Raw genomic sequence first — 21489 nt, 5'->3', positions numbered from 1 at the left:
CGCTCAGTGGGACGGAATTCAGGGCAAGGACTTATTTTGGGATGTCCACTTAGAAACGCACTATAGGTGTTTAACAATGACTGTGTTGTTTTAAAAATTCATTTTGTATGGCAGCAGTCAAGGATTTACCTATGCAAGCACTGCATTGTTGTAGAGCTGAAGAGGAGCTTGCTATTGCATCTGTTCCAAACAATTGTAATTGTCAGTGTCCCCAGGGCCCACACTTTTTGTATCCAAAAATCTAAGATGTGGTAAAGTACCTGAGGAAGCACTCTACCTGTGCTACACTTGTAATTCTTTGCCCGTTGCTGAAGGGGAATGCTACCTGCTCACCAGCTTCTGCAGTTTTGGGGGTATTGAAGAGTTTTTTGTCTCCCTATTTTTGTTCAGGGGGATTGGAGGGCAGTGGATTGAGCAGAGCTGCTTAGCTGCCATTTTATATTTTTTATTATTCCAGTGACTACACAGACATACCTGTAAATCCCAGTCTGAAGTTCCCTAATATCTTTCAGTTTTCTAATCAGCTTGCTCTACAGAAGACAGCATTTTGCCATAGCCTCTATTATACCCATCAAGTTTATTGTTTCAAAATTGTCATCCTTTAATACTGCTGTCAGCTGTATTAGATATATTTTCCATGCATTTTGTAAGTAGTGAAAGACTAAATTAACTCAATCTAACTTACCCTTGTACCTGTTTGGTTCGAGAAAAGTGATGAAGGGTAATATTAGCTTAGCCAGCAGGACCAGGGGGGTGATCATCCCCCTGTACTCAGCTATGGTGAGGCTGCACCTCGAATACTGTGTTCAGTCTTGGGCCCATTTCTACAAGAAACACCGAGGCACTGGAGCGTGTCCAGAGGAGGGAAAGCAAAGCTGGTGAAGGGTCTGGAACACAAGTCTTATGAGGAGCAGTTGAGGGAACTGGGACTGTTTAGCCTGTAGAAGAGGCGACTCGGGAGAGACCTTACTGCTCTCTACAGCCACCTGAAAGGAGGTTATGGTGAGCTGGGGGCAGCCTCTTCTCAAGGATAAGTAGCGCTAGGATGATAGGGAATGGCTGCAAGTTGCGCCAGGGGAGGGTCAGGTTAGAAATTAGGAGACGTTTCTTCTCATAAAGAGTGGTCAGGCATTGGAAAGGGGTTGCCCAGGGAGGTGGTGGAGTCACCATCACTTAGGTTGTTCAAGGAAAGGTTAGATGAGGTACTTGAGGAAATGGTTTAGTTAGTAATATAGGTGGTAGGGGGATGGTTGGACTAGATGATCCTGGAGGCCTTTTCCAACCTTAATGATTCTATGACTAAGTGAAGGTGCTATGAAAGCTATAAAACATTTGGCTTCTTCATGTGTTGGCAAAGCTTTAGAATTTGTCATCATTGTTTTTGAGGACTTTTGTGAGAACTTTCAGTGACAACTCCAGCAAACTTCAGTTGTGTGGCTCTCTTGCCAGAGCTGAATTGGGCAGAATTCAAACCAAATGAGCCTTTCAAGAGCCAATGGCATAAATCCCCTGGAGATAGTGACACTTGAGCAGGCTCAGAGTGGGCTCCGTGGAGCCCAAACAACTTGGTTTTGATGGTGCGATGCTGAGGCTGAAAGGACTGGGAGTTATGATCTGAGCATTCTCAAGCTAATTATTTTTTATTGTTGCTAATTAGCAAGACCAACAGACCATCCATTTGACTTATGCTGGTATTAAAGGGTTCAGTTACAGTTTTAATCAACTTGAGAAGCAAAAGGATTTAAAGGATGGATTGGCTTAATTCCAACCAGTGGTTACCTTACCCAAGAGAGATTTCATGCCAAAGGTTTGGCAATGCCTGAGAGTCTGAACCCTCTTTTAGCAATCATGTCATTTATTATTTTCATTACAAATAGAGAACTGGAGTTACATAGTTGAGAGCATTTTGCATTTCTTCAAAATAACAGTGACAGCAATTCTATCAGACATCTGTTTCTAAGCAGAACATAAAATCTAGCTGTTGCCATCTTAAAACTAGGTGTGGAGGATGTGTGGGATTGCTCTTGAAAGGTGCATTTCCCAGGCAATTTCACTATTGCTTTTAAAATTGTCTTCCTAACCTTGCCTACATTTTATCAGCAAAATACTGGTAAAATCAGAGGCATATACACGAACACACACACATAAATTGCCTTCATGTAAATTCATTTGGGCTGCAGAGGAAAACAAATGAAAGAAACCATGAAGAACCTCCACCAGAAGCAGCTTGAAAACTGCCTGGAGAACAAACACTTTCATGGCAAGGCCTTGTTCTCCCCAAGGTGCTCCAGTTGGTTACACCTCTGTAGCACCACATAGCCTGTGCAGTGCTGCTATTGGATGGATTCACAGGGAACATTTTGGGGCTAACATGTTACCTGAGTATCAACAGACATGGTTTTGGTTCCTGACAGTCATGTAGCCTGCTTCTGTATCCATTCTGCCTTAGAAATTTCCTTGCCTTGGAGGAAAACAAATAAAATAGGATGACTAAATATACATGAGCAACTAAGGCATTCTGCTGAAAAAGAAAATACAGCGAAAGTACTTCATGCCTCTCTTGAGCACTCTGATCTAAGGGTTACTAGAAGTGCTGAAATGCTTCTGATTTGCTGCTGAAAGAACTAATAAACATATGTCTTCAGTTCTCCCGTTTTGTATCCCTTAATTATTTGTATGCATACATTTCCTTTTCCGAGCTAGCATAACTTTATTCTGAAGTTAAGTCATGGATTTCATAGGAATTTAAGACTGCTGAGAAGAGTGCAGGGCAGCAGCTGCCTAGAATATGTGGCAAAACCACAAATAACAGCAGCAGCAGCAGTAGTAGTAGTAGTAGCAATAATAATACTGCTGATAGTATGATTATAGCCTGCAAGAACCCTGGGAGAAGGAGCGTTTGGCAGGTAACTGCAATAGGTAATTTGACAGGTTGCCAACTTGGACTTGTAAACCAGATCATATATATGCAAAAATAGAAGTGTTTTCTGCTGAACATTGTCCCATAGTTATGGTACTGGAGAACCGCATGAGCTTTTTTCTCTGTGGGGTATATGAGAGGTAGGATGAGCTGGCAGGTCTTCTAGATCTCAGTACTTCACATATTCAGTTCAGATTTAATCAACTCAGATGCAAAGAAGAGGATTAAGTAATAAGAAAAGTACTGGTGTAATTATCTGACCCCATTCCCCACTTCTGTGACATTCTAAGGCAGATGTTTAAAAAGAAAGCAATAATAGTGAGGGGAAAAGAGAATAAAATGGAAAAATTAAGCATCATCAAACTTTTGAAAAATAAAATCCCCAAATACTTGTGTTTTCCATATGTGGCCTCAGGTGTGATTGCTTCTAGCCGTGGCTCCGGCAGGGTGGGGCGAGTGGTGTACATTCTGCAGCATTGTCACCAGTCTGATTCAGCGGGTTTAATTTAAATGTCTTTAGCAATAATTACTTCTGACATTACGATAGAATCTTTGCAGATAAAACTTTTATTTCTTTTGTAGGGATAATGCAGAATTTACAAAGGTCAGAAGTTCTATAAGAAATCTAAGTGATGCCCCTCAGTTGCATAGTAAAACAGATCTTGCTGGTTTTAAAAATTATACTGGGTTTGAAAGTGCAGAAGCCTCTCCCTGGTTGTGGTGATTTGTTCTTGCTTTTCTTATTTTCCTCCCTTACTGCATTCTTCACTTTTTCTTTCAGTTTTGGACCTCATGCTTCCCTTGTCTTTAGGATCTTAGCTGCCTCCACAAAGGTCACTTTTGCCTTTTTGATGCACGAGGCAGAGCTGGAAAGAGTGACCATGAAAACCTGATATTAGTAATTAAGTTGTTCCATCATATTCCCCTTTTGTTTCTCTTCCTTTGCAGAAGATACTGTCCCCATTTTCCTCTCTAAAACTGTTAATGGCCACTATTTTACTATATTTTCAGGAGGTATAAATTAACACAGAAGTGCTTTTGTTGCTTTATTAGCAGTCTGCATTATTAATCTTTTAGAAAATAATGGCCATTTAGAAGATAACCTTATGCTGTTCCAGCTGAAATTTTGTTTAGTCAGTTAGATGAAAATCCTATAGCCTAGCTTTATTTATGGTCTGTCAGTGAATATGTATGTGAAGTCCAGAGAATAAACAGGTAAGAGTAAAACATGTCCTCCTTGCTGTACCTGCATATTTCAGTTCAGGGGCAATCACAGTACTGTTTCAGCAAGTGAATAGCAAATCGTTAGCTTGTGTAGGAGTAAAGCTTGGTTGCAGATTTTTGTGTGTGTTCTTCTTTTTCTAAAGTAGGAAAAAAGTTGATGTTGAACCCGCATATGATCTGTTTCTTACCTTAATTGCAATGTTTTGATAGTGTGGTTAAACAGATATTTAACAGATCTTTCAGGAGGAAGATATGGGCTTGTAATCTAGGTATGGAAGGAAGAGATGCTCTTCAGCTGTGGGTGGTATGCTATTAAGAATACAAATTTATTTCTAATTGCGTAGTTAGTGACTCTTTTTATAGTTCTCAAGTGCTTTAAGCTCTTTTAGTTGAAATGAAATGGGTATGAAAAAGCAATAATTGTAAATGGTAAAGGCCCCTGGTAATAAGCATTCAGCTTATCATTCTACCTAAGGGATGTTTGAAGAGGGTGGGCACAGTTATCCTCAGCACTTGCTTAAAGATAAAGCACAAAGCAGTGGAGAGACTCAAAAAAAATCTAAGGGGAAATAAACTGTTCACTATGAAAGAAAGTGACATGTAGGTTTTGCTTTTGGGATCATTCAGATGTAGTATGAGCCCACATCCCTAGGGATGGCTGCAGGAAGTTGAAATGAGCTTGCTAGGATGCAGGGATCAGCTTGGTGACCTTTTCTAGGTTTCTTTGAATCCTAGACTTCAGGGCTGCTCTGGGCTATGCTGGAATGGATCTTTTGCATTTCCCTGAGTTCATGCTTGATTTGTGTTTAGTTGGATGTCATTTATGTATGGAAAGAGTATGTCATGGAATATATTTTTTTTTTACCTAAACATTGTGTTTTCTCTCCTCCAGTTTTTCTGTCTTTTATGGTTCACAAAACTGCTAGTTTTTCTCTTGCCTAGGCATGGAGATGTAGCATTGAAAATCAGCTGTCTGATATGTGATTAACTCATTTAGCATTCCCTCTTTTCAGACCTTGGTGTAGGGAATTGTGTATTGAGGAGAGAATTAATTTAAGAGTGAAGCCACCTTCCCTTATGCATAGATTGGATGCCTGAGAAGTTTTCCATTTTTGCTTTACTGATATTTCTACATTCAGAAATGTTTTATTTTTTTTATATATGCTCTTGATTTGCCTGAAATAGCATATTTCTTCAGCTTCTTTCGAGACCGTGTTGGAAGAGTTTAATTTCAAGGATGTAGCAGTGTTTCTGTGTTATTTACTGGTTTCTTGCTTGTAATAAATAAATTTCCCCAGCATTTAAGAACCGAGAATTATTCTTCTCTTAGAAGTGAGCCTTCTCAAACAGTATCCTCTTTAAGGTCACTGTTTAAATTTATAGTAAACTCTTCCTATTACCAATGAAATAATTACAACTGCTTAAAAGCACTTCTTTTCTTTTTTCTTCAATGGAAATGTTTCAGTCTCTTCCTGATATTTTTTGCAAAATGATTCATTAGAAATCATGCAGAACATAGATGTATCCATCCCGAAAATGTTACACGCCCTCCCACGTATAACAATGAAATCTGTGTTTTGCCACTAAGATTGCAAATACTTCATTGATGTCTGCATATAATTAAACATGCTAGGTTTTCTTTCCGGCTGTACTTACTGGCAAATGTTTCCTAAATGCCAACAGCTGTCATTAGGAAAACACTCCCTGATCAACCTGTTGCTTCTGCATGCGTTGCTTTATATAAAGCTTCAGAACATATTAGCTTTTCTTGCCTGAGTAACACTAGAAGCTTTTCATGGATTAAAACTTTTTTTTAAAAGAGAAAAAAACCCAAAAAACCACAGTTGCATATAACAAAGCTGGGTTTCTAACAGGATAAACTCATTTTAAAATGAGACTTATAAGAACTTAGTCACAGTTTTCATGTGGGTTATTTGGTAGGTAGCACATAAGGCATTTGTTCTAAAGAGAGCTCATGCTAGTGAGCATAAGGCTACTACATCCTATGGACTGGGAGAAAGTGGCGTCTTCACCACAGTGGTTCTGTTTCATCTGCTCACTGCCTTACTAATTCCATTTCTCTATATCCACTGAGATTTCAGCCTGTCAGAAAAACTTTTGCAGCCCACAACCTAGTCTGTGAGCCTTGCCTATAGAATCTGCCTCATGTGCTACGTGAGGTGACAGACGACTCTGTGCTCACAGCCCCCAGCTGGCTGTGTGCAGCAAGCTGGTCCGACTCAAGGTTTCTGTGTATTTTGTATTTGGTGTTTGTCTTTCCCCCTAGCCATTGCATGGAGTGTTATAAACACTCAGTGGTTCCCTTTTCCTCCTCCCAAGATTTGGCAGGGTGTTCAAACATGCCAGTTCAGTTCAGCTCAGCAGCAACTGTTCAGTTTTGGTTTCTCTCCTACTTACTTAAGGCTATTGCTGGTACCTGTTTTTCAGTGTTACCACTATAAGTGGGTCATTTGTGTCCATGGTCAGGGACTGCTGGTTGAAGCCACTTGTTTGATATACCTGTCACTAGCAGGTATGTGCCAAAGGGATGTAAAGTGAAGGAAAATGATTATCTCAAGGAAGGCAGCAAAAAGAACTAGGGAAAGGAGATAAACATTTATCAGTATTTCCTTTCTGTGTTGGCTTCACATTTTGGTTACATGAAACTTTCCATTCTGTTTGAGACTTTGAAATCTTCTATTTAATCCTAAAAACATCTCAATTCAGTTTAATTGTTTTTAAGGATAAATATAGAAAGCAAGAATGATTGTTATGATTTAACCTGCCTTTTCTGCTTTACTTTCTCAGGATTGCACTGTATATGAAACAGAGAACAAAATTCTTCATGTGGTGAGTAGTGTTTGGATTGCTATTAATGAATATATTTGTATAGAGTACATAGAATTAGAGAGCTTTTTCTGCACAGTGCCAGTGTGATGATGAAGTCTCGGTATGACTGAGCGAATGTGTGGAACTACTTGTGAATAGGTAATGCTGTTATGGAAGATGAGGTTGGCATAGGAGAAGCCAGGAACTTTGCAAGGGCTTTTATCTGGCTCAGACCCACATTCATAAGAATGATTTTGAAAAACGGTGGTGTTTTTTCAAGAGAACTGGTTGCTAGGTTTCTATGAAACCATATATAATTAAGTTGGTGATACAGCTTCAGTTATACAGCGTTATTCCTCATGGGAGCGTGGAATCAGCCTAGTGATAGGAAAATTAATGCAATTTTTTCCTTTTGAATTCTCAGCATAAATACAATGGTCCATTCCCAGAATCTGTCGTGCTATTGATAATGAATAAAGCAGATGAAAGTCATCAGGGCATCAGACCACAGTATTGGTTTTTAAAGGCTGGTACTTTGGTGGATGGAGAGTCAAAAGCTTGAGTATGCTTTGAAAACTGCACCTAAGGCCTAGGTATTAAATAGGTTTTCCTGTTGTGGCTGTAGTTTAGTGGCTATTAAGTTAACCTAGGGCTGGCTTCCAAAATTTATATATGAATATACTCTTCCTAAGAGTGATTAATTAATTGGTTTATTTGTTCACTGTTTACCACATTTAGACAGGTTTTTATATCTTACTCTTCCTATCACTTGCGCTTAAGCAAGAAAATACTGCATTTCTTTATTTTATAACGTGAGGTACACCGTAACATTTACTATAGTTTTGGGTTTTTCAGTGCTTCCATATCAAATGCTTGGCAAGCTGAATTCCATAAGCTTTTGATGCTTTGATTTCATGGTGATGTGGAATAAAATGTCTCCTTGTATTCCTAAGTTTCACTGACATTTTTCCCTGTGGGACACAAAGAATTAGCAATTTTAGGGAGGCTGACATCACCATCTTTGCTAGACTGATCTCTGCAAGTATTTAACTAACAAAGTTTTTAATTGCATAATCTTGCCAAAAGTTGAAGTGCTTTAAGTTTGAAATCATGTATAGCCTGGTATAGCCTGGTTTTCAATGCATGCTTGTTTTCTCCTGTAAGAGCCAAGAGTTCTGACATCTGCTGTATACAATATGCATCTTCTACAAATTAGCAAAAAGGATTGTAAAGGGAACTGGTAGTATTTAGAGCTGATGAAGCATCAGGTAATCCGGTCTTTAGCAGAAAATTTTGAGGAAAAACTGAGAGGCATTTGTTTGAGATATGTGAGTTCCCAAATTTGAGACGAGTTTCAAAAGTTATATTATCTTATATCATTTAGATGCACATAGGCTTATTTCTTTAACCCACAGTAACTTCATTGCGGTGACAGGTGGATATATGTATTATTGTGAAGAGCTTAATTAGCTTCTATGATTAGTGCTTAAGCTTGCAAGGAAACACGAACAGAGCGTTGAATGTTTTACTGAAGCCTAGGATTAAAAATGAGTGTATGTATTACACATAACTTGGATCATTTCCAGCCATGTTGCATTTCAGTTGATGGATGGGATTTCGTGAGGCAAAAGCTGACCAAAAGCAATCAAGGAAAGAGATAAATCTGTGATTAAATAACTAAAGCATGGGATTTGAAATCATATATTGAACTTGAGAGGGAGTATTTTACAAGTGCAGCTGAAACAGTTGGTGTTAGAATTGGAATTGAAAGCAGTCACACTTCCCTTTAACCTCGGAAGACAGAAATAGTGGTGTGACTTTAGCCCATTAGACAATCTGAGGAGGAGCAATCTAATAAGTAGATTAAAAAAAGAGAGGGAAAGCTACCAATGTCAAGATCTTGAGAGAGTGTGTGGTATTTTTATGCCAGTGTCAAAGAAGAGAGGATATTAAATACCTTACTAGGTAACGATATTTGTATGCACAAGTACAAACTAGATTAAAAATGTTCCAGAGGGGGATTAAGAATTTAAGTCTCCTGTTATAGACTGTGCATCTAGTAAATTGAAAGGTAATTGTTAGAAGATTTTCTGATATAAAAAGAATAGTAGTAAATTTTGGCAAAGGCATAGAAAGAACCTTGCATGAGAAATGCTGGGAGAGCTAGGAAGGATTGGGAGGAGAGGACATTTACACAGATACATATGTTAGATTCTGTCTTCTTAAATGCAAAGACCGAGCTATTACAAGTCCATTTTCTGAGTACATTACCCACCTGCAAACCATTCAAACTCCAGGAAGTACCAGAAGTGGTGTCTATCCAGCATCACATCCAGCTGCCTTTGAATGATCAGATATCAACATACAGGTCTGTTCCCTTGGAAGACAGAGAGGGAATTTATTTCAAAACCGTGAGCTCACCCCATTGGATTTCGCATGCCACTTCATGACAGAAAGAAACAAGGTTCCTCACTAAAATGAAAGTCAGTGATTTACAATTAATTAGCAATTCATGGGATTTAGCCTAAGGAAATTATTGTTGCAAGGTATTGTTCCTACTGAGGATTGAAATCAAATTTTAAGGGGTCCTTCTTGTGTAAGGAAAAATTAACTGCAGCTATACAAATGAAAATAAATTAAATGACAGTTATGTGCTCTTATTCTTTAGGACACCAGGACATTTACTACCTTAAGAGCCGATCATTGGATCATAGTTGATTTTTGTCTGTATTACCTATTGGTGGTCCTGTGGTTTACTTCAAGTTCTGGGTTGAACAGCTCCATTGTTCACTTGGTTCAAAGTGTTATTTTGGACTGGTGTGCCATGATTCAGGGGCTGGAGCTCTGTAAGCACACATCTCCTGTGGGGATGCTACCTGGTTTCCCCCAGAACGAACCTATTTTGTGCCAAATTGGGGCTTCAAGAGAGGGTGTGTGGGCACAGGCAGGAGATTACAGACCACTCTACTGATGCTTATGTTTATACCTCCAAAGTTAACCTGTCACTGAGTCATCATGTTTTTCTCTAAAGCATGGCAACATCCCTCACCAAAGGCAAGATTCTCAACTGAATGGCTGATTGGTTTACTTTAATTAGGTAGGGCAAAAAAAAAAAGTTAATGTGCTCATATTCTAGTGGCAGAAGTTTCTTTTGAAAATCAAATGAGTGCCCTCTTTCTTTCAGAGGTGTGGGTGTTCATCTGGAGAGCCTGTTGAATCACCTTGTCCATAGATAGTATTTTTTAATGTCAGTAAGCTTACTCTGATGTGAGCTTTTTTGGTTTCTCTGATAAGTTTAAGAAATGGTATTCTGTGAAGACAGAACTGTATAGCTTCAGCTTTTATTCAAGAAAGAAATATTTTTGTTTACTCCAAGCAATTTGAGTTTTCAAATGCTATATAAAAGCATTTTGATTGTCACTCACAATATTAGGTTAAGTAGCAAACTAATCTTTGTTATTCAACTAAACACATAAAATGTATCTAAAGCAAAAGGTCTTATGGAAAACTGATGAAGTTTTAAGAAGAAATTTCCTACTTCAACTTGTTTATTTCTTCTAAATGGAGTTGCAAAATGTTTTGGGGAAAAATATGTCTCTTCTGTGGTTTTCTGCTCTAGAATTGCAGGTGTGTTGAAATAATTATTTTAAAGACAACTGTATGCATCTTTTTTTTGGCTGTGGATTTGTTCACAGCAACACTTGGTTTCTGTGGAATAAGAAGCATAAAACCACACAGGAGTTACCTGTTGGTTTTGCTCGTTAAAATGTTGATGCTTCAGAAATATTCATGAATACAGATGAATGCTTCATATTTCTGCCACTCAATTTCTCATTATGTTTTTTCCAGGTTACCATTTGCTCAGTAAGAGATGTAAGAGCTACATAATTAAATGATAATAACAGTAAATACTTTGTTAACAAAACCAGAAAGTAAATATCACCAAAAGATAACATCAACAGAAGTAGATGGAAGCAGAAAATATTGACTTAAGATCAACAGGTTTTAAGAAACAGTGAGCCTAAATAAAAATGGACAAGCTATAGGTGTGGTGTTTCCTTCAAAATTGGAAATTGGTATGCTCATGCTAGATTATATTTAGAATCTTTATGTTGGTTTAACTTGAGATGATAGAACATATGGCAAACTGCTTGGCTTAAAAGTGTATCAGTTCTGCTTATTCAGAGAGTTATAAGTTAATCGTTGTGAGAGTCTGAATGGAGCTTTAAAATCTTTGAAGACTCATTCATTGATTCCATCCAGCTGTTTCAGGCTGTATATGATGGAAATATCTAGTTCAGATTAATCCATGTGAAGCAGGGCAGTATTAAAGGGAGAGCAAAGCAAGGACTAATTATAGAAAGTAGAAGCTGGGCTCCAGTCAGATTAATAATACGTTTTAACTGAATTTTCTTCTTAGCTTAATTCTATAAAAAAGAAATGATGTTCCTAAGAAATTTAACTTTCTTAAAATTGCACTGATTTTCCTGAAAAAAGAAAGGTTTTTTGAGTTGTAAAACTGTAGAAAGTAGAACCACAGAGTGACATTAATATTCAGAAGTTTTTGAAAAACAAATGAACTTTTTACATTAAAAAAGAGCTGCTAAATTGAAAAAAAAGAAAGAGCAAGTGACGTATCAGATTGTTCTCTTTTTGCAAAGAGCTTTGCATAAACCGCAGGGACGATAATTCACTCCTGTCCACTTTGTTTTGAATATTTGTTACAGAACTATAATCGACTAAAAATGCAATATCAGAGGTACCATTTTGATAATGTTAAATAAAGAAAAAGTAACCATCTGCTTGCAGGCACCTGGCAGGATGGGCCCAGCCAACCTCACCCTAATGGAAGCCTCTTTTTGCACCTAAGATCTAATTCTCTGTTTAAACTTCTCGTGTGTACAAACACAAATCCAGGCCCAGCCAGTTCTAAGATTTCCAGAGTTCCTGAGGTATTCCCTACCTCGAATGTACAACAAATGCTGTGGACCAAAATTAACTGATTAATAATTATCTGATTTAGCTCAAGCTAAGTAGACTTCACCCTAAACGCTCATGTGGCAATTGCTTTGTCTCAGTCTGCTGTAACTAACTGAGCTTTTTCTTTTTCTCCAAACAGTTTAAATTTGACATTGCCAAGATACTTTTTCTTATTTTAAGCCCTGAATGTCTGTGTTTCTCATTGGCATCATGTCCCTCATCCAAATAACGTAGGTGAAAGGTTAATGGAGGAGACTGGCTCTTCTTGCCCTCAGCCCTGAGAATGTGTTTGAGCCAGGGTGCTGCAATATTGCAAATACTTGGCAAGACAGATTAAAGCCTGGTCTGTAGCCTTGGTAAAATTAAGGACAGGAACAAATAGAAGTATGTTTGCTTGACCAGAAATGCTTTGTGACCCTGGAGCTGCTTGAATTGAACAGGTAACAGATGAACAGTTTGAGGAAAGGCTGTGGCTTGTCAAGGCATCTGAAGCTAGCCATGTCCCAAAAAACTTCAGTCTGCTGCAGAAGAGAGACATGATTTTCAGCACAACTTGAATACAAATTGAAGTAGCTGCAGGGAATCAGACAGATGCAAATGTAGTTTAGTAACCTTTAGGTCCTTATTCCCCTGGCTGAAAGGAGTGCTTGTGGAAAATCTTATCAGAAATCAGTGCACTACAGTTCACAAATACAGGTAGAAACCAAGTATTATTTTTCATGCTCTAGGCTGTAAACTGGTTGCCTACTGAGTGAAAGAAAATGTTTCCCCTTGAATTTCTACCAAATAACTAAATGCTGTATAGTGATTTATTCTTTTGTGTGTTCCTTTGAATCATTTAGCTTTGCACATGAAGCCTGTGGTGAAGCTTCAATCTGCAATTACAAGTTTGTCACCGATTAGCAAGAACTTACTGCTGAAGTGCAGTGATGAGTTACTGTGAAAGGGAACTGAAGTCATTGCTATAAGGCTCATAGTGGCAACAGGGACTGTGGGACAAAAGGGGAAAATGTAGTCATCTGTTGATTTCTCTCAGTTAATTTTCTGTAACTTGCCTTTTTGTTTCCTTTTTTTTGGGCCTGGCCAAATCTCTTTCTTTTGTTCCGCTGCTTTGCCCTTACAGGCTGGAAGCTGAGTCCAGCTTGAGAAAGGCCAGGCATTTTTTATTTCAAATGCCAGCTGATTTTTGGGTGAGTGGTTGGATGCTCATTCTCCTGCCTGTTTTACTGTACCCAGTACTGCATTGCAGCAGGGAATAAACAGTTACAAAAGAGGAAGGAACCTGATCCCCTGAAGAATGTTTTCATAAACAGGAGTGTAGTTTTACAAAGTAACAAGTTTGAGAGAAAAAGGAAATTGCACTATCATCTAATTTTAGGGAAACTTAACATGCATTTCTATGGTACAGCTTGTGCTGAGCAATGTGCCTTCATGTATTATTTGGAACAAAGGGAGTAATAGAAGTGCACTGTCTGCATGCTTTTTTTCCTCTCAAATTAATTGAGCGGCCTATATGCAAAATATTATGTCAGTCCATTGTTTTTCATCAAATAATCATTTAAAAACATTTTTATTAACAACAATAATAAAAAAATACAATAACAACTCCCTCAGTATTTCTCACACCTACGTAATTTGTCAAATTGGCTTTGCATCATCCAAGGTGAAAGCTCCATTGAAGCCTGGGGAGCTTTGGGAAAATTGAGTCAAGCTAGAAGTAAAGTGAAACAGCATCAAACATAACTTCAGATTTAGGCAGGGAGGTTGCTGGTATGAACATTAAATGAAGTCGATGAGGCACACTGTCAAGTGTTTAGGAAGAGAAGCATAAAGAAGTCAAAGGCTGTTCACTTGGCAACTTTCTGCGTACAATAACATGTTCCCTCCGTTAAATTCCCATCGTTCCTGTGCCACGTGGCAGCATCTTTACCATGGAAGGTCCTGATCCATTGACTAAGTCCAAGGTCTTTTCCCATAAAGAGGCTTAATGGAGAGGAAGCATACTCATGGTGACAAGGCCATTTTGTCTGTATGCTGGCTTGTGCTGATCACTATATTAAAAAGCCTTGGCTAAAGAAGTCAGTGGCAGAAATCTGCATGGGATCTGACAGTAGCTACATTCAGAGGCATAGGTTAAACTCTTTTAAACTCAGCTGGCCATACCCTATGCACGTGTCTCAGAGCCGTCCAACCTCTGGTACAACAAAACAACCCTCAGTCCATGGATGAGATCCTTCTGAGAGTAAAGGCAAGGGAAAAAAAAACGTTCTTTTGCTTCTGCAGCCTCTGGGCTTGTTTCTAGTGTGCCCTGTCTTTGCAGAGGGAAGAGCATACCAGCCACGTAAGAGTGGTCTTCTTGCTGCCCTGGCTCTGGACAAACTTAGTCCTACTTACAGCACAACTCTTTAACCATGGAGTGTTTAACCAAAATTATTTAAATGTATACAAGCAGAGGGAGACTTATCATATTCTGTAAGTATTCTAATACAAGCAGGTTTTTTATACTTTCAGAAGAAAACTAAAGGAGTAGTTGGATATTTTCTTGTGGCAGCTGAAAGTTTTGGATGGTTAGGCAGTAGCAGACCCATTTTCTAAAAAATTGCTTTTTATTCCCAAGGTCTTGAAATTATGGTGGAACAAGAAAACTGAAATAAAATGCATAGTGTTAGATGAGTGGCTTATTTAAAACCAAATTAGCTAGTCATTCCTTGAAAATCTGGACAACATTAATATTCCAGTTTGCTGTGCAATGGCAATGAGCCTTAGATTCAAAATCCTCCTTTGGCAAACATCCTTTCCCCTCCAAAGGAGAGGACAGTTCTCACAAGCAAAGCAAAACACATGTGAATGAAGTGAGTTTGATGCGCAGAACTATTTCGTAATTGATAAGCAAATGATGTTGTGATTAGGTCTCGTTATTAGGAGTAACATTTTTGAGAAAATTTCTTTGTGGTTACAGTTAGTTTACGCCATGCTGTCATACTGAATCACTCAGGTCCTCTAGTGCTCTATTAGAAGAAAAAAAACTACTTCAGCAGTGCAGTAATTCAAGGACTTTCATTTTTGGTTTTTTGTACCTTATGTTTTCTTTTCCAGTCATCTCTGATGCTAATAAATACTAATGAACCTGATAACATTTAATGGGGCTTTAAAACTTCTCTGTCTTTAACTGTTGTCTTCACCCTGGTCAGATCTGGGAACTCATGTAATGGAAAAGATTTTATAATAGTGCAGCAGAATTTTGGCCCTAAATATCATTTTGCTGGAAGACAGTTATGTATGCATTCCCACATGTTGAATGGGTGTTTACATTTTGGAAAGGTCATCGAATTTGAAGCCTTAATCTGAAAGAGCATCCTCTAATCATCAGGTCTTCTCTAGAGACTTTGCTGCAGCTCGTGCATTGTGCTTAGAGTGGGCACGATCTTGTGCTGTTGGATGATGATATAAGCATCTAACATAGAAGGAAAGCTTCAAAGACCCAAAAGACAAATAATCTTTTATAAATGCATGGAAGCATATGGCAGACTTTTTTATCATAGTCACTTGGTGATTTTGGCATCCAGTATTCCCAGAATTCCTCTTGGGGAATATTCATACCACCTTGTTTTAGGATTGCTGTTGATATAACCATATTTGGATGCTAATCTCCTTAGGCTTACTGTATAAACTGCCTGTACTCCTCTCTCAGAGAGGCAGAGGGAGAGCAGCTGCTCCAGGGAGCTATTTAATGCATCTCAGCTTAAGTTCTGTTCCAGGGCTCCTCCTGGACGTGCCTTGCTACTTTCCTCATCATCTGTTGAGGCGGTTGAGGACTTTTTTTTTTAGTGAGGAGCCGTGACTGTGAACTTGAAATGACATACCTTGTGTTAGGTGGGAGGAACACTCGTTTTCTGTGCTTTCTGGCATCTCTCTGCAGTGCAATGATTGGGAATAGGAGGGGGAAAAAAAATCATGCGTTAATTTGTTGTAAATAGAAATTTCACTGAAGCTTCTCAGGACCCAATAAGTTTAATATTTTTAAGAGATTGATAGAAAGAGTAGGTGAGTTATCTAAAACTCTATGAAAAATTCAGTTTTCGTAACCAAAGAACAATTTATAATTCTCTTCACTTTGCTTGTGAGGAGCTGTGTGTTCTCTAAGTTTTTAAAAGAAAAGTTTTCTATAAGAGAAGTGAAAATACAAATAAAATGACAACATTCTATTAAATGTTAATAACATAACAGGAAATCAAAGCTTTTGTTTTCGATTCCTCTAATTTTTAACTTTTTAAAATGTCAGCTCCAAGGAGTTTTCATGTATCCAAAATGCGATAAAATCCCAGTTTCGTGATGAAGTTCACTATCACTTTTTCATTTCTTCCTAGCTCAAGTGAAGCACAAAGCATTCTTAACCCCATTTTAAATATTTCTTGACTCCCTTTTTCAGTAATGATTCTGCAACATGATATGAAATACATGAGATGTATTCATATCTGTATTTTCATTTTGATGAAATGATTCTGCATCTGAAAATACAGATAAAGCAGAAGGGGTATGGTGTGTGTATGTGTGTGTGTGTCTATGCTTGAAGGGGATATATATGTAAGAAGGCCATGGTAATGCAAATTTTGTTTTCTGTTTGATTCTGATTTGTTTATTCATTCTGAAACATTATTGTCCAATGAAATAAGCCATCTATATACTAATCTAAACTTCCAACTGTTTGTAAACAATTTAAAGAGGAGAAAATCCCAATGTAATGATCTGTAATGGTCAAGATTAAGATTTCATTGTCACTTGAATTTTTTGTTGCTTTTATCACTTAGGGGTTTTTTCTTTCCCTTTTTCATAAGATATTTGTAGTCTGGCATTTGGGGGTTTTATCCAGTTTTATATTCTTTCTTCAAAGCATTGTAGATATTTTTTACTTCTAAGATGCATGCAATGCCATAGTGGGTTGGCCCTGACAGGAAGCCAGGTACCCCCCAAAGCCTCTGTTTCATTGCCCCCCTCATCTGGGCAGTGGGGAACAAAATATAACAAAAGGTTCCTGGGTCGAGATAAGGGCAGGGAGAGATCCCTCAGCTGTTACCATCACTGGCAAAACAGACTCGACTCAGGAAAACTAATATGATTTATTGCCAGGCAAATCAGAGTAGCAGGAAATATAAACTAAATCCCAAAACACCTCCCCCAACCCCTCCCTTCTCCCCAGGCTTAACTTCTCTCCTGATTTCTCTCCTTCCTCCCCAAACAACACAGGGGGATGGAGAATGGGGCTTCATCACATGTCTCTGCTGCTCCTTCTTCCTCAGGGGGAGGACTCCTAACACTCTTCTCCTGTTCCATTGTGGGGTCCCTCTCATGGAGGAGAGACCTCCATGAACTTCTCCAATATGAGCCCTTTCCATGGGCTGCAGTTCTTCACAAACTGCACTGCATACATGTGGTTCCCTTCCATGGAGTGCAGACCTTCAGGACCGGTGTGGGTCCCTCAGGGTTTTACAAGACCCCCTAGAAAACCTGCTCCAGTTTGGGCTTCTCTCTTCATGGGCTGGGGTTCTGCCAGGAGCTTGCCCCAATGTGGCTTCCCACTGGGTCACAGCCTGCCTTTGGTACATCACCTGCTCCAGCATGGGGTCCTCCAGGGGCTACTGAGAAATCTCTGCTCTAGTACACAGAGGACCTCCTGCCCCTCCTTCTGAACTGATCTTGGTGTCTGCAGAGTTGTTCCTCTCATATATTGTCACTCCTCCGGCTGCAAAATACTTCTGGTTTTGGTTGTTTAGGTTTTCCCTTCTTAGCTCTGTTATCCTAGAGGCAGTACCACCGTCACTGATGGGTTTGGCCTTGGGCAGTGATGCATCCATCTTGGAGCCAGCTGGCATTTTCTCTGTTGGACATGAGGGAAGCTTCTGGCAGCTTCTTATGGAAACCATCCCTGTAATTCCCCTGCTATCAAAACCTTGATATGCAAACCCAGTACAGTTGCGATCTTGGAAGAGTGGTTGGTGCAGCAGTTGTGTGCAGTTGTGTTTCAGGCATTCGAGGAGACTGATTAGGAGGTTTAGTCTTTTAAATTTCAGAGGATTTAAGCTGCTTCTTAATTGATTTTGGAGGTAGCCACAGTTGTGGGACCAGAAGAATGTCCTAATCCCTGAATTTGCTGACAAAACAAACATTTGGAAACCTGAACCAAGAAATCAGTTTTAGATGCTAAAAGGGGGCACGTGGAAAACATTAAAACTCTCAAAAATTGCATAGTTACAGCAATATGAGAGGATGATAGAAAAAAAAATCACTACTTCCCTGTCTCTAAGATGAGAGAGTTCAGGGAGTGAGAGATGGAAGATACACAGTATCTGTTTGACAATCCCAGCCTTTTTAAATTTTTTTTTAATTTGATTGTGCTCTGAGAGGCTGCCAAGGATAACAGTTTTAAGAATTTTCCCATCATGAAGTGGTTGGTTACTGTAAACTTCATTTCTGCACCAGTAAATCATACTTGGCATCAGTAGAATCTAAAAAATACTCAGTCCAAAGTTAATTAGCACATTTTATTACTGTAGAATAAACTTCAGAGTTAATGGGAGTTACCTGTCATCATTAAGAGCCTGATTTTTATCTGTGCTGAACATCTGCACCTTCAACTAAAATTAGCGGGGCTTGAGGGAGCACCTAATGTCTTTGTACAAGATGTGGGCAGAGAGGGGGATGGAGCTCACCCCACGCTCCCTGCACGCCTGAGCACAGCTCGGAGGCAGCGCACCCAACTCCCACAAGTCCCTTTTTCACTACTCAGAGGCAAAAGCATTCACCTCTTGTTCTTCCCCAGTCTGGTGCTGTGTCAGTTTGGGGTCATCACAAAAAAAAAACAGATTTTGTGCCGTGCCACTAACTGAGGCCTTTCCCCCTCTTCCTTCATTCCCTTTGTCTTGTCAATTCAACAGTGTGATTTAGCATGTCCTTTACAAATTCAGTGCTTTACATTGTAGGTTGATATGTGAATAGCAATGGTATGCTTATTCTGACATTTGCTTTTTTTTTTCCTTCCTTCCTAGTGTAAAACTCTCTCTGGCGTCTGTGATCACATTATCTCGCTCTCTTCTGATCCTCTGGTTTCCCAGTCTGCTCACCTTGAAGTGATCCAGCTTACAAACATCAAGCCAAGTGAAGGGCTGGTAAGAAGTACGCAGTTAATCAAACCCATCATCCAGGATGAGAAAGTGATCTTTTTAAAAATAAGTTGTATGCATGGAAAAGGCTAGGACATTCTACCTTTTTTCCATTTGAAAGTGTGAAAAGAGTTTGATTTCTTGTGCTAGTTTGGTTTCTCATGCAGCTTGGGCCAACAGGGAAGTATTTTGTAAGGTTGACCGATGTATGTAATGAGTTTAGTGTACAGGAAGAAGTGAGAGAGAAGTTCTTGCCATTTATACCAGCTTCTGGAAAACGGCTCAGATTGTTCTAGGATCTTGAAGTCTGAAGGGATTTAAATTACTAAGATCAAGTCAACCAAGAAGTTTGCGTGGGCTTATGCACAAAACCTGTCAAATTCTGGAATATGCTTCACAGTATCTCTGGGATATAAAGCTATTTTATAAGTTATTCAAGGGCTCTACAGCACTGCTGAGAAGTAGCTTATTGAATTTTATTTCCAGAACTCTGCACGCTTAATCAGGTGCTTGTAAAAGCTCACTGCAGCCATCCCATGTTTGCTGTTGACCATTGATCTTTTGCTTACTCAAATATCCAACACCCACTGGATGGAAAAAAAAAACAACACTGGTAACAATTATGGCTCTAAAATTTCATATCACTGGTAATATCCCTCCCCTTGGAGGTAGTAGAAGGTGACCAGAATAGAGTTAACCATTTTTTGTCTAATGAAATAGCTTTTGCAACTTCTGACCAAGTTTATGCTCATTCCATTTTTCTTGAATAAGAGGGACTACTGCTGTGCACTTTGCAGCAGGATTTTGAAGATGTTTGGATGGTGAAGTTTTGGAGAGTATTTTGGTTTCTGGGTTGGTTGTTGTGGGGTTTTAGGTTCTGGTTGGGTATTTTGACAAATCTGGTATAACAAGATATTTGAAGCAATTATATACAATATTCATTCTTTCAGCAAATGACAATTAAAATGAGAAACAATTCCAAACATTTGGATGAGTAAATCTTGCCTTATCCTTTGTTTTAGCCTATTTGTTTTTCTTTCCTCCACCGGTTTGCTTTTTTCTCTCTGAATCCATTTTAAACTAGTGCTTCAGGATTTCAGGTTTTTATGGATTCTCTTCTCCCTCTCTTTCTCCTGTAATTTAATCTCTTCAACCAGCACACCACAGTCAACCTTTCAAAACCCTATCGTCTGCTGTAATGAAGAAGTGTTTTTCCCCTTTCTCTCAGACCCCTTTTTTTGGAGTTCTGTCCCTTTTTATCTGAGCTTTTCTTTACTTTTCTTTCTGTCTTGTGACTGTTAGTTTTGGCTTTTTTCCTCATTTAAGTCTTTCTTTAGGGTGTTCTTAACCCCCAGTGACTGAAAGATGTTTAGCAGTATTTTTGTAAATAGGAATGTGTTTCATGGGTCTGTTCCTTCTGGGTAGCTGATCAGATAGAGAAGCTCTTCCCCCTCTGTGCCTCTGTTTTATACCCTCTGTCTGTCTTGTCTGTTTGAACTGGAAGCTCTTAAGGCAGGGTTTTTTCTTTTGATACATATTTGTGAACCAGCTGAACAGGGTCTTCGTGCTGATTGAGGACTTCCATGCCAATGTCATAAAAGTTGTTAATTTTATTTTCTTAAAATGGAAAATACTACCTGTGCAGTATTTGAGCCTTAGAAGGATACAATGCTATATTGATATGGTCTTTCTTTTTTTTCCCCCCACTTCATCCTTGCCTGTATGCCACTATTTTGTTGCCTTTGTATTGTGCTGTGTCTTCTAGATTGTGAGCTCTCCAGAGCAGGAACAACTAAGGGTGATATATTTGCGCCGGGAGCGTAAATATCTACCGTTTCAGTTTGCTACAATGCCAGTTGTACTAATAGGCCATCTTTGTCAGGTTGCTCTTGGTGCTCTGTATGAAAGCTTTGCTTTGGGGTTCTTGGGCTTTTTGTTGGTTTGTTTCTCAACCTAAATCTTACAATTAAGATACAGCAAATGTTAGTGCTGCCCCATTGAGTGCTGAGTGTGTCGGTTTAAGAATTGATGGAGCTTGGAGCTGTGAGTATCCTCTGCACATCAGGAGCACTTGGATGACTGTGAAGCTTGATAACTTCTGGACCTTCTTCCAGGATTTGTGCAGCATTGGAGATGGAAAAATGGATTATTATCAACCTTCTAGATTTTTTATCCATGGGGTAGTTCTGTGCTGACCCTAATGATCACTAAATAAAATCTTCTATATATATGGAAATACTTCAAGCAGAAGGAAAAGGACAAGGATGGCTGCTAACTGTGAAGATTTTTTTTGGTCACGTAGCATAAATAGAATATCTAACGTATCTCAAATTTAATACCTGAGAAGCTCTGGAGAGATAAAAAAGGAAAAGTTTGGAA

General features: G+C 38.9%; 1 protein-coding gene across 4 annotated transcripts in view; it reads left to right on the top strand.

The window, feature by feature from the left end:
* The window catches only part of CNKSR2 (connector enhancer of kinase suppressor of Ras 2), a gene marked incomplete at both ends in the record, with an annotated part of 222333 nt that overhangs the window by 74028 nt on the left and 126816 nt on the right, over positions 1-21489 (top strand). For all 4 annotated transcript variants that reach the window (XM_084274856.1, XM_084274855.1, XM_084274854.1 and 1 more), the window contains 2 exons: positions 6953-6994; positions 18997-19116. In XM_084274856.1, the coding sequence (XP_084130982.1) occupies positions 6953-6994; positions 18997-19116 (162 nt within the window). The remainder of the gene's footprint in view (positions 1-6952; positions 6995-18996; positions 19117-21489) is intronic.

The sequence above is a fragment of the Gallinula chloropus genome (assembly GCF_964237585.1).
Source record: "Gallinula chloropus genome assembly, chromosome: 1".
Lineage (NCBI taxonomy): Eukaryota > Metazoa > Chordata > Aves > Gruiformes > Rallidae > Gallinula > Gallinula chloropus.
Note: the sequence above shows the minus strand (reverse complement) of the source record. Positions and strands in the feature narration are given on the sequence as shown.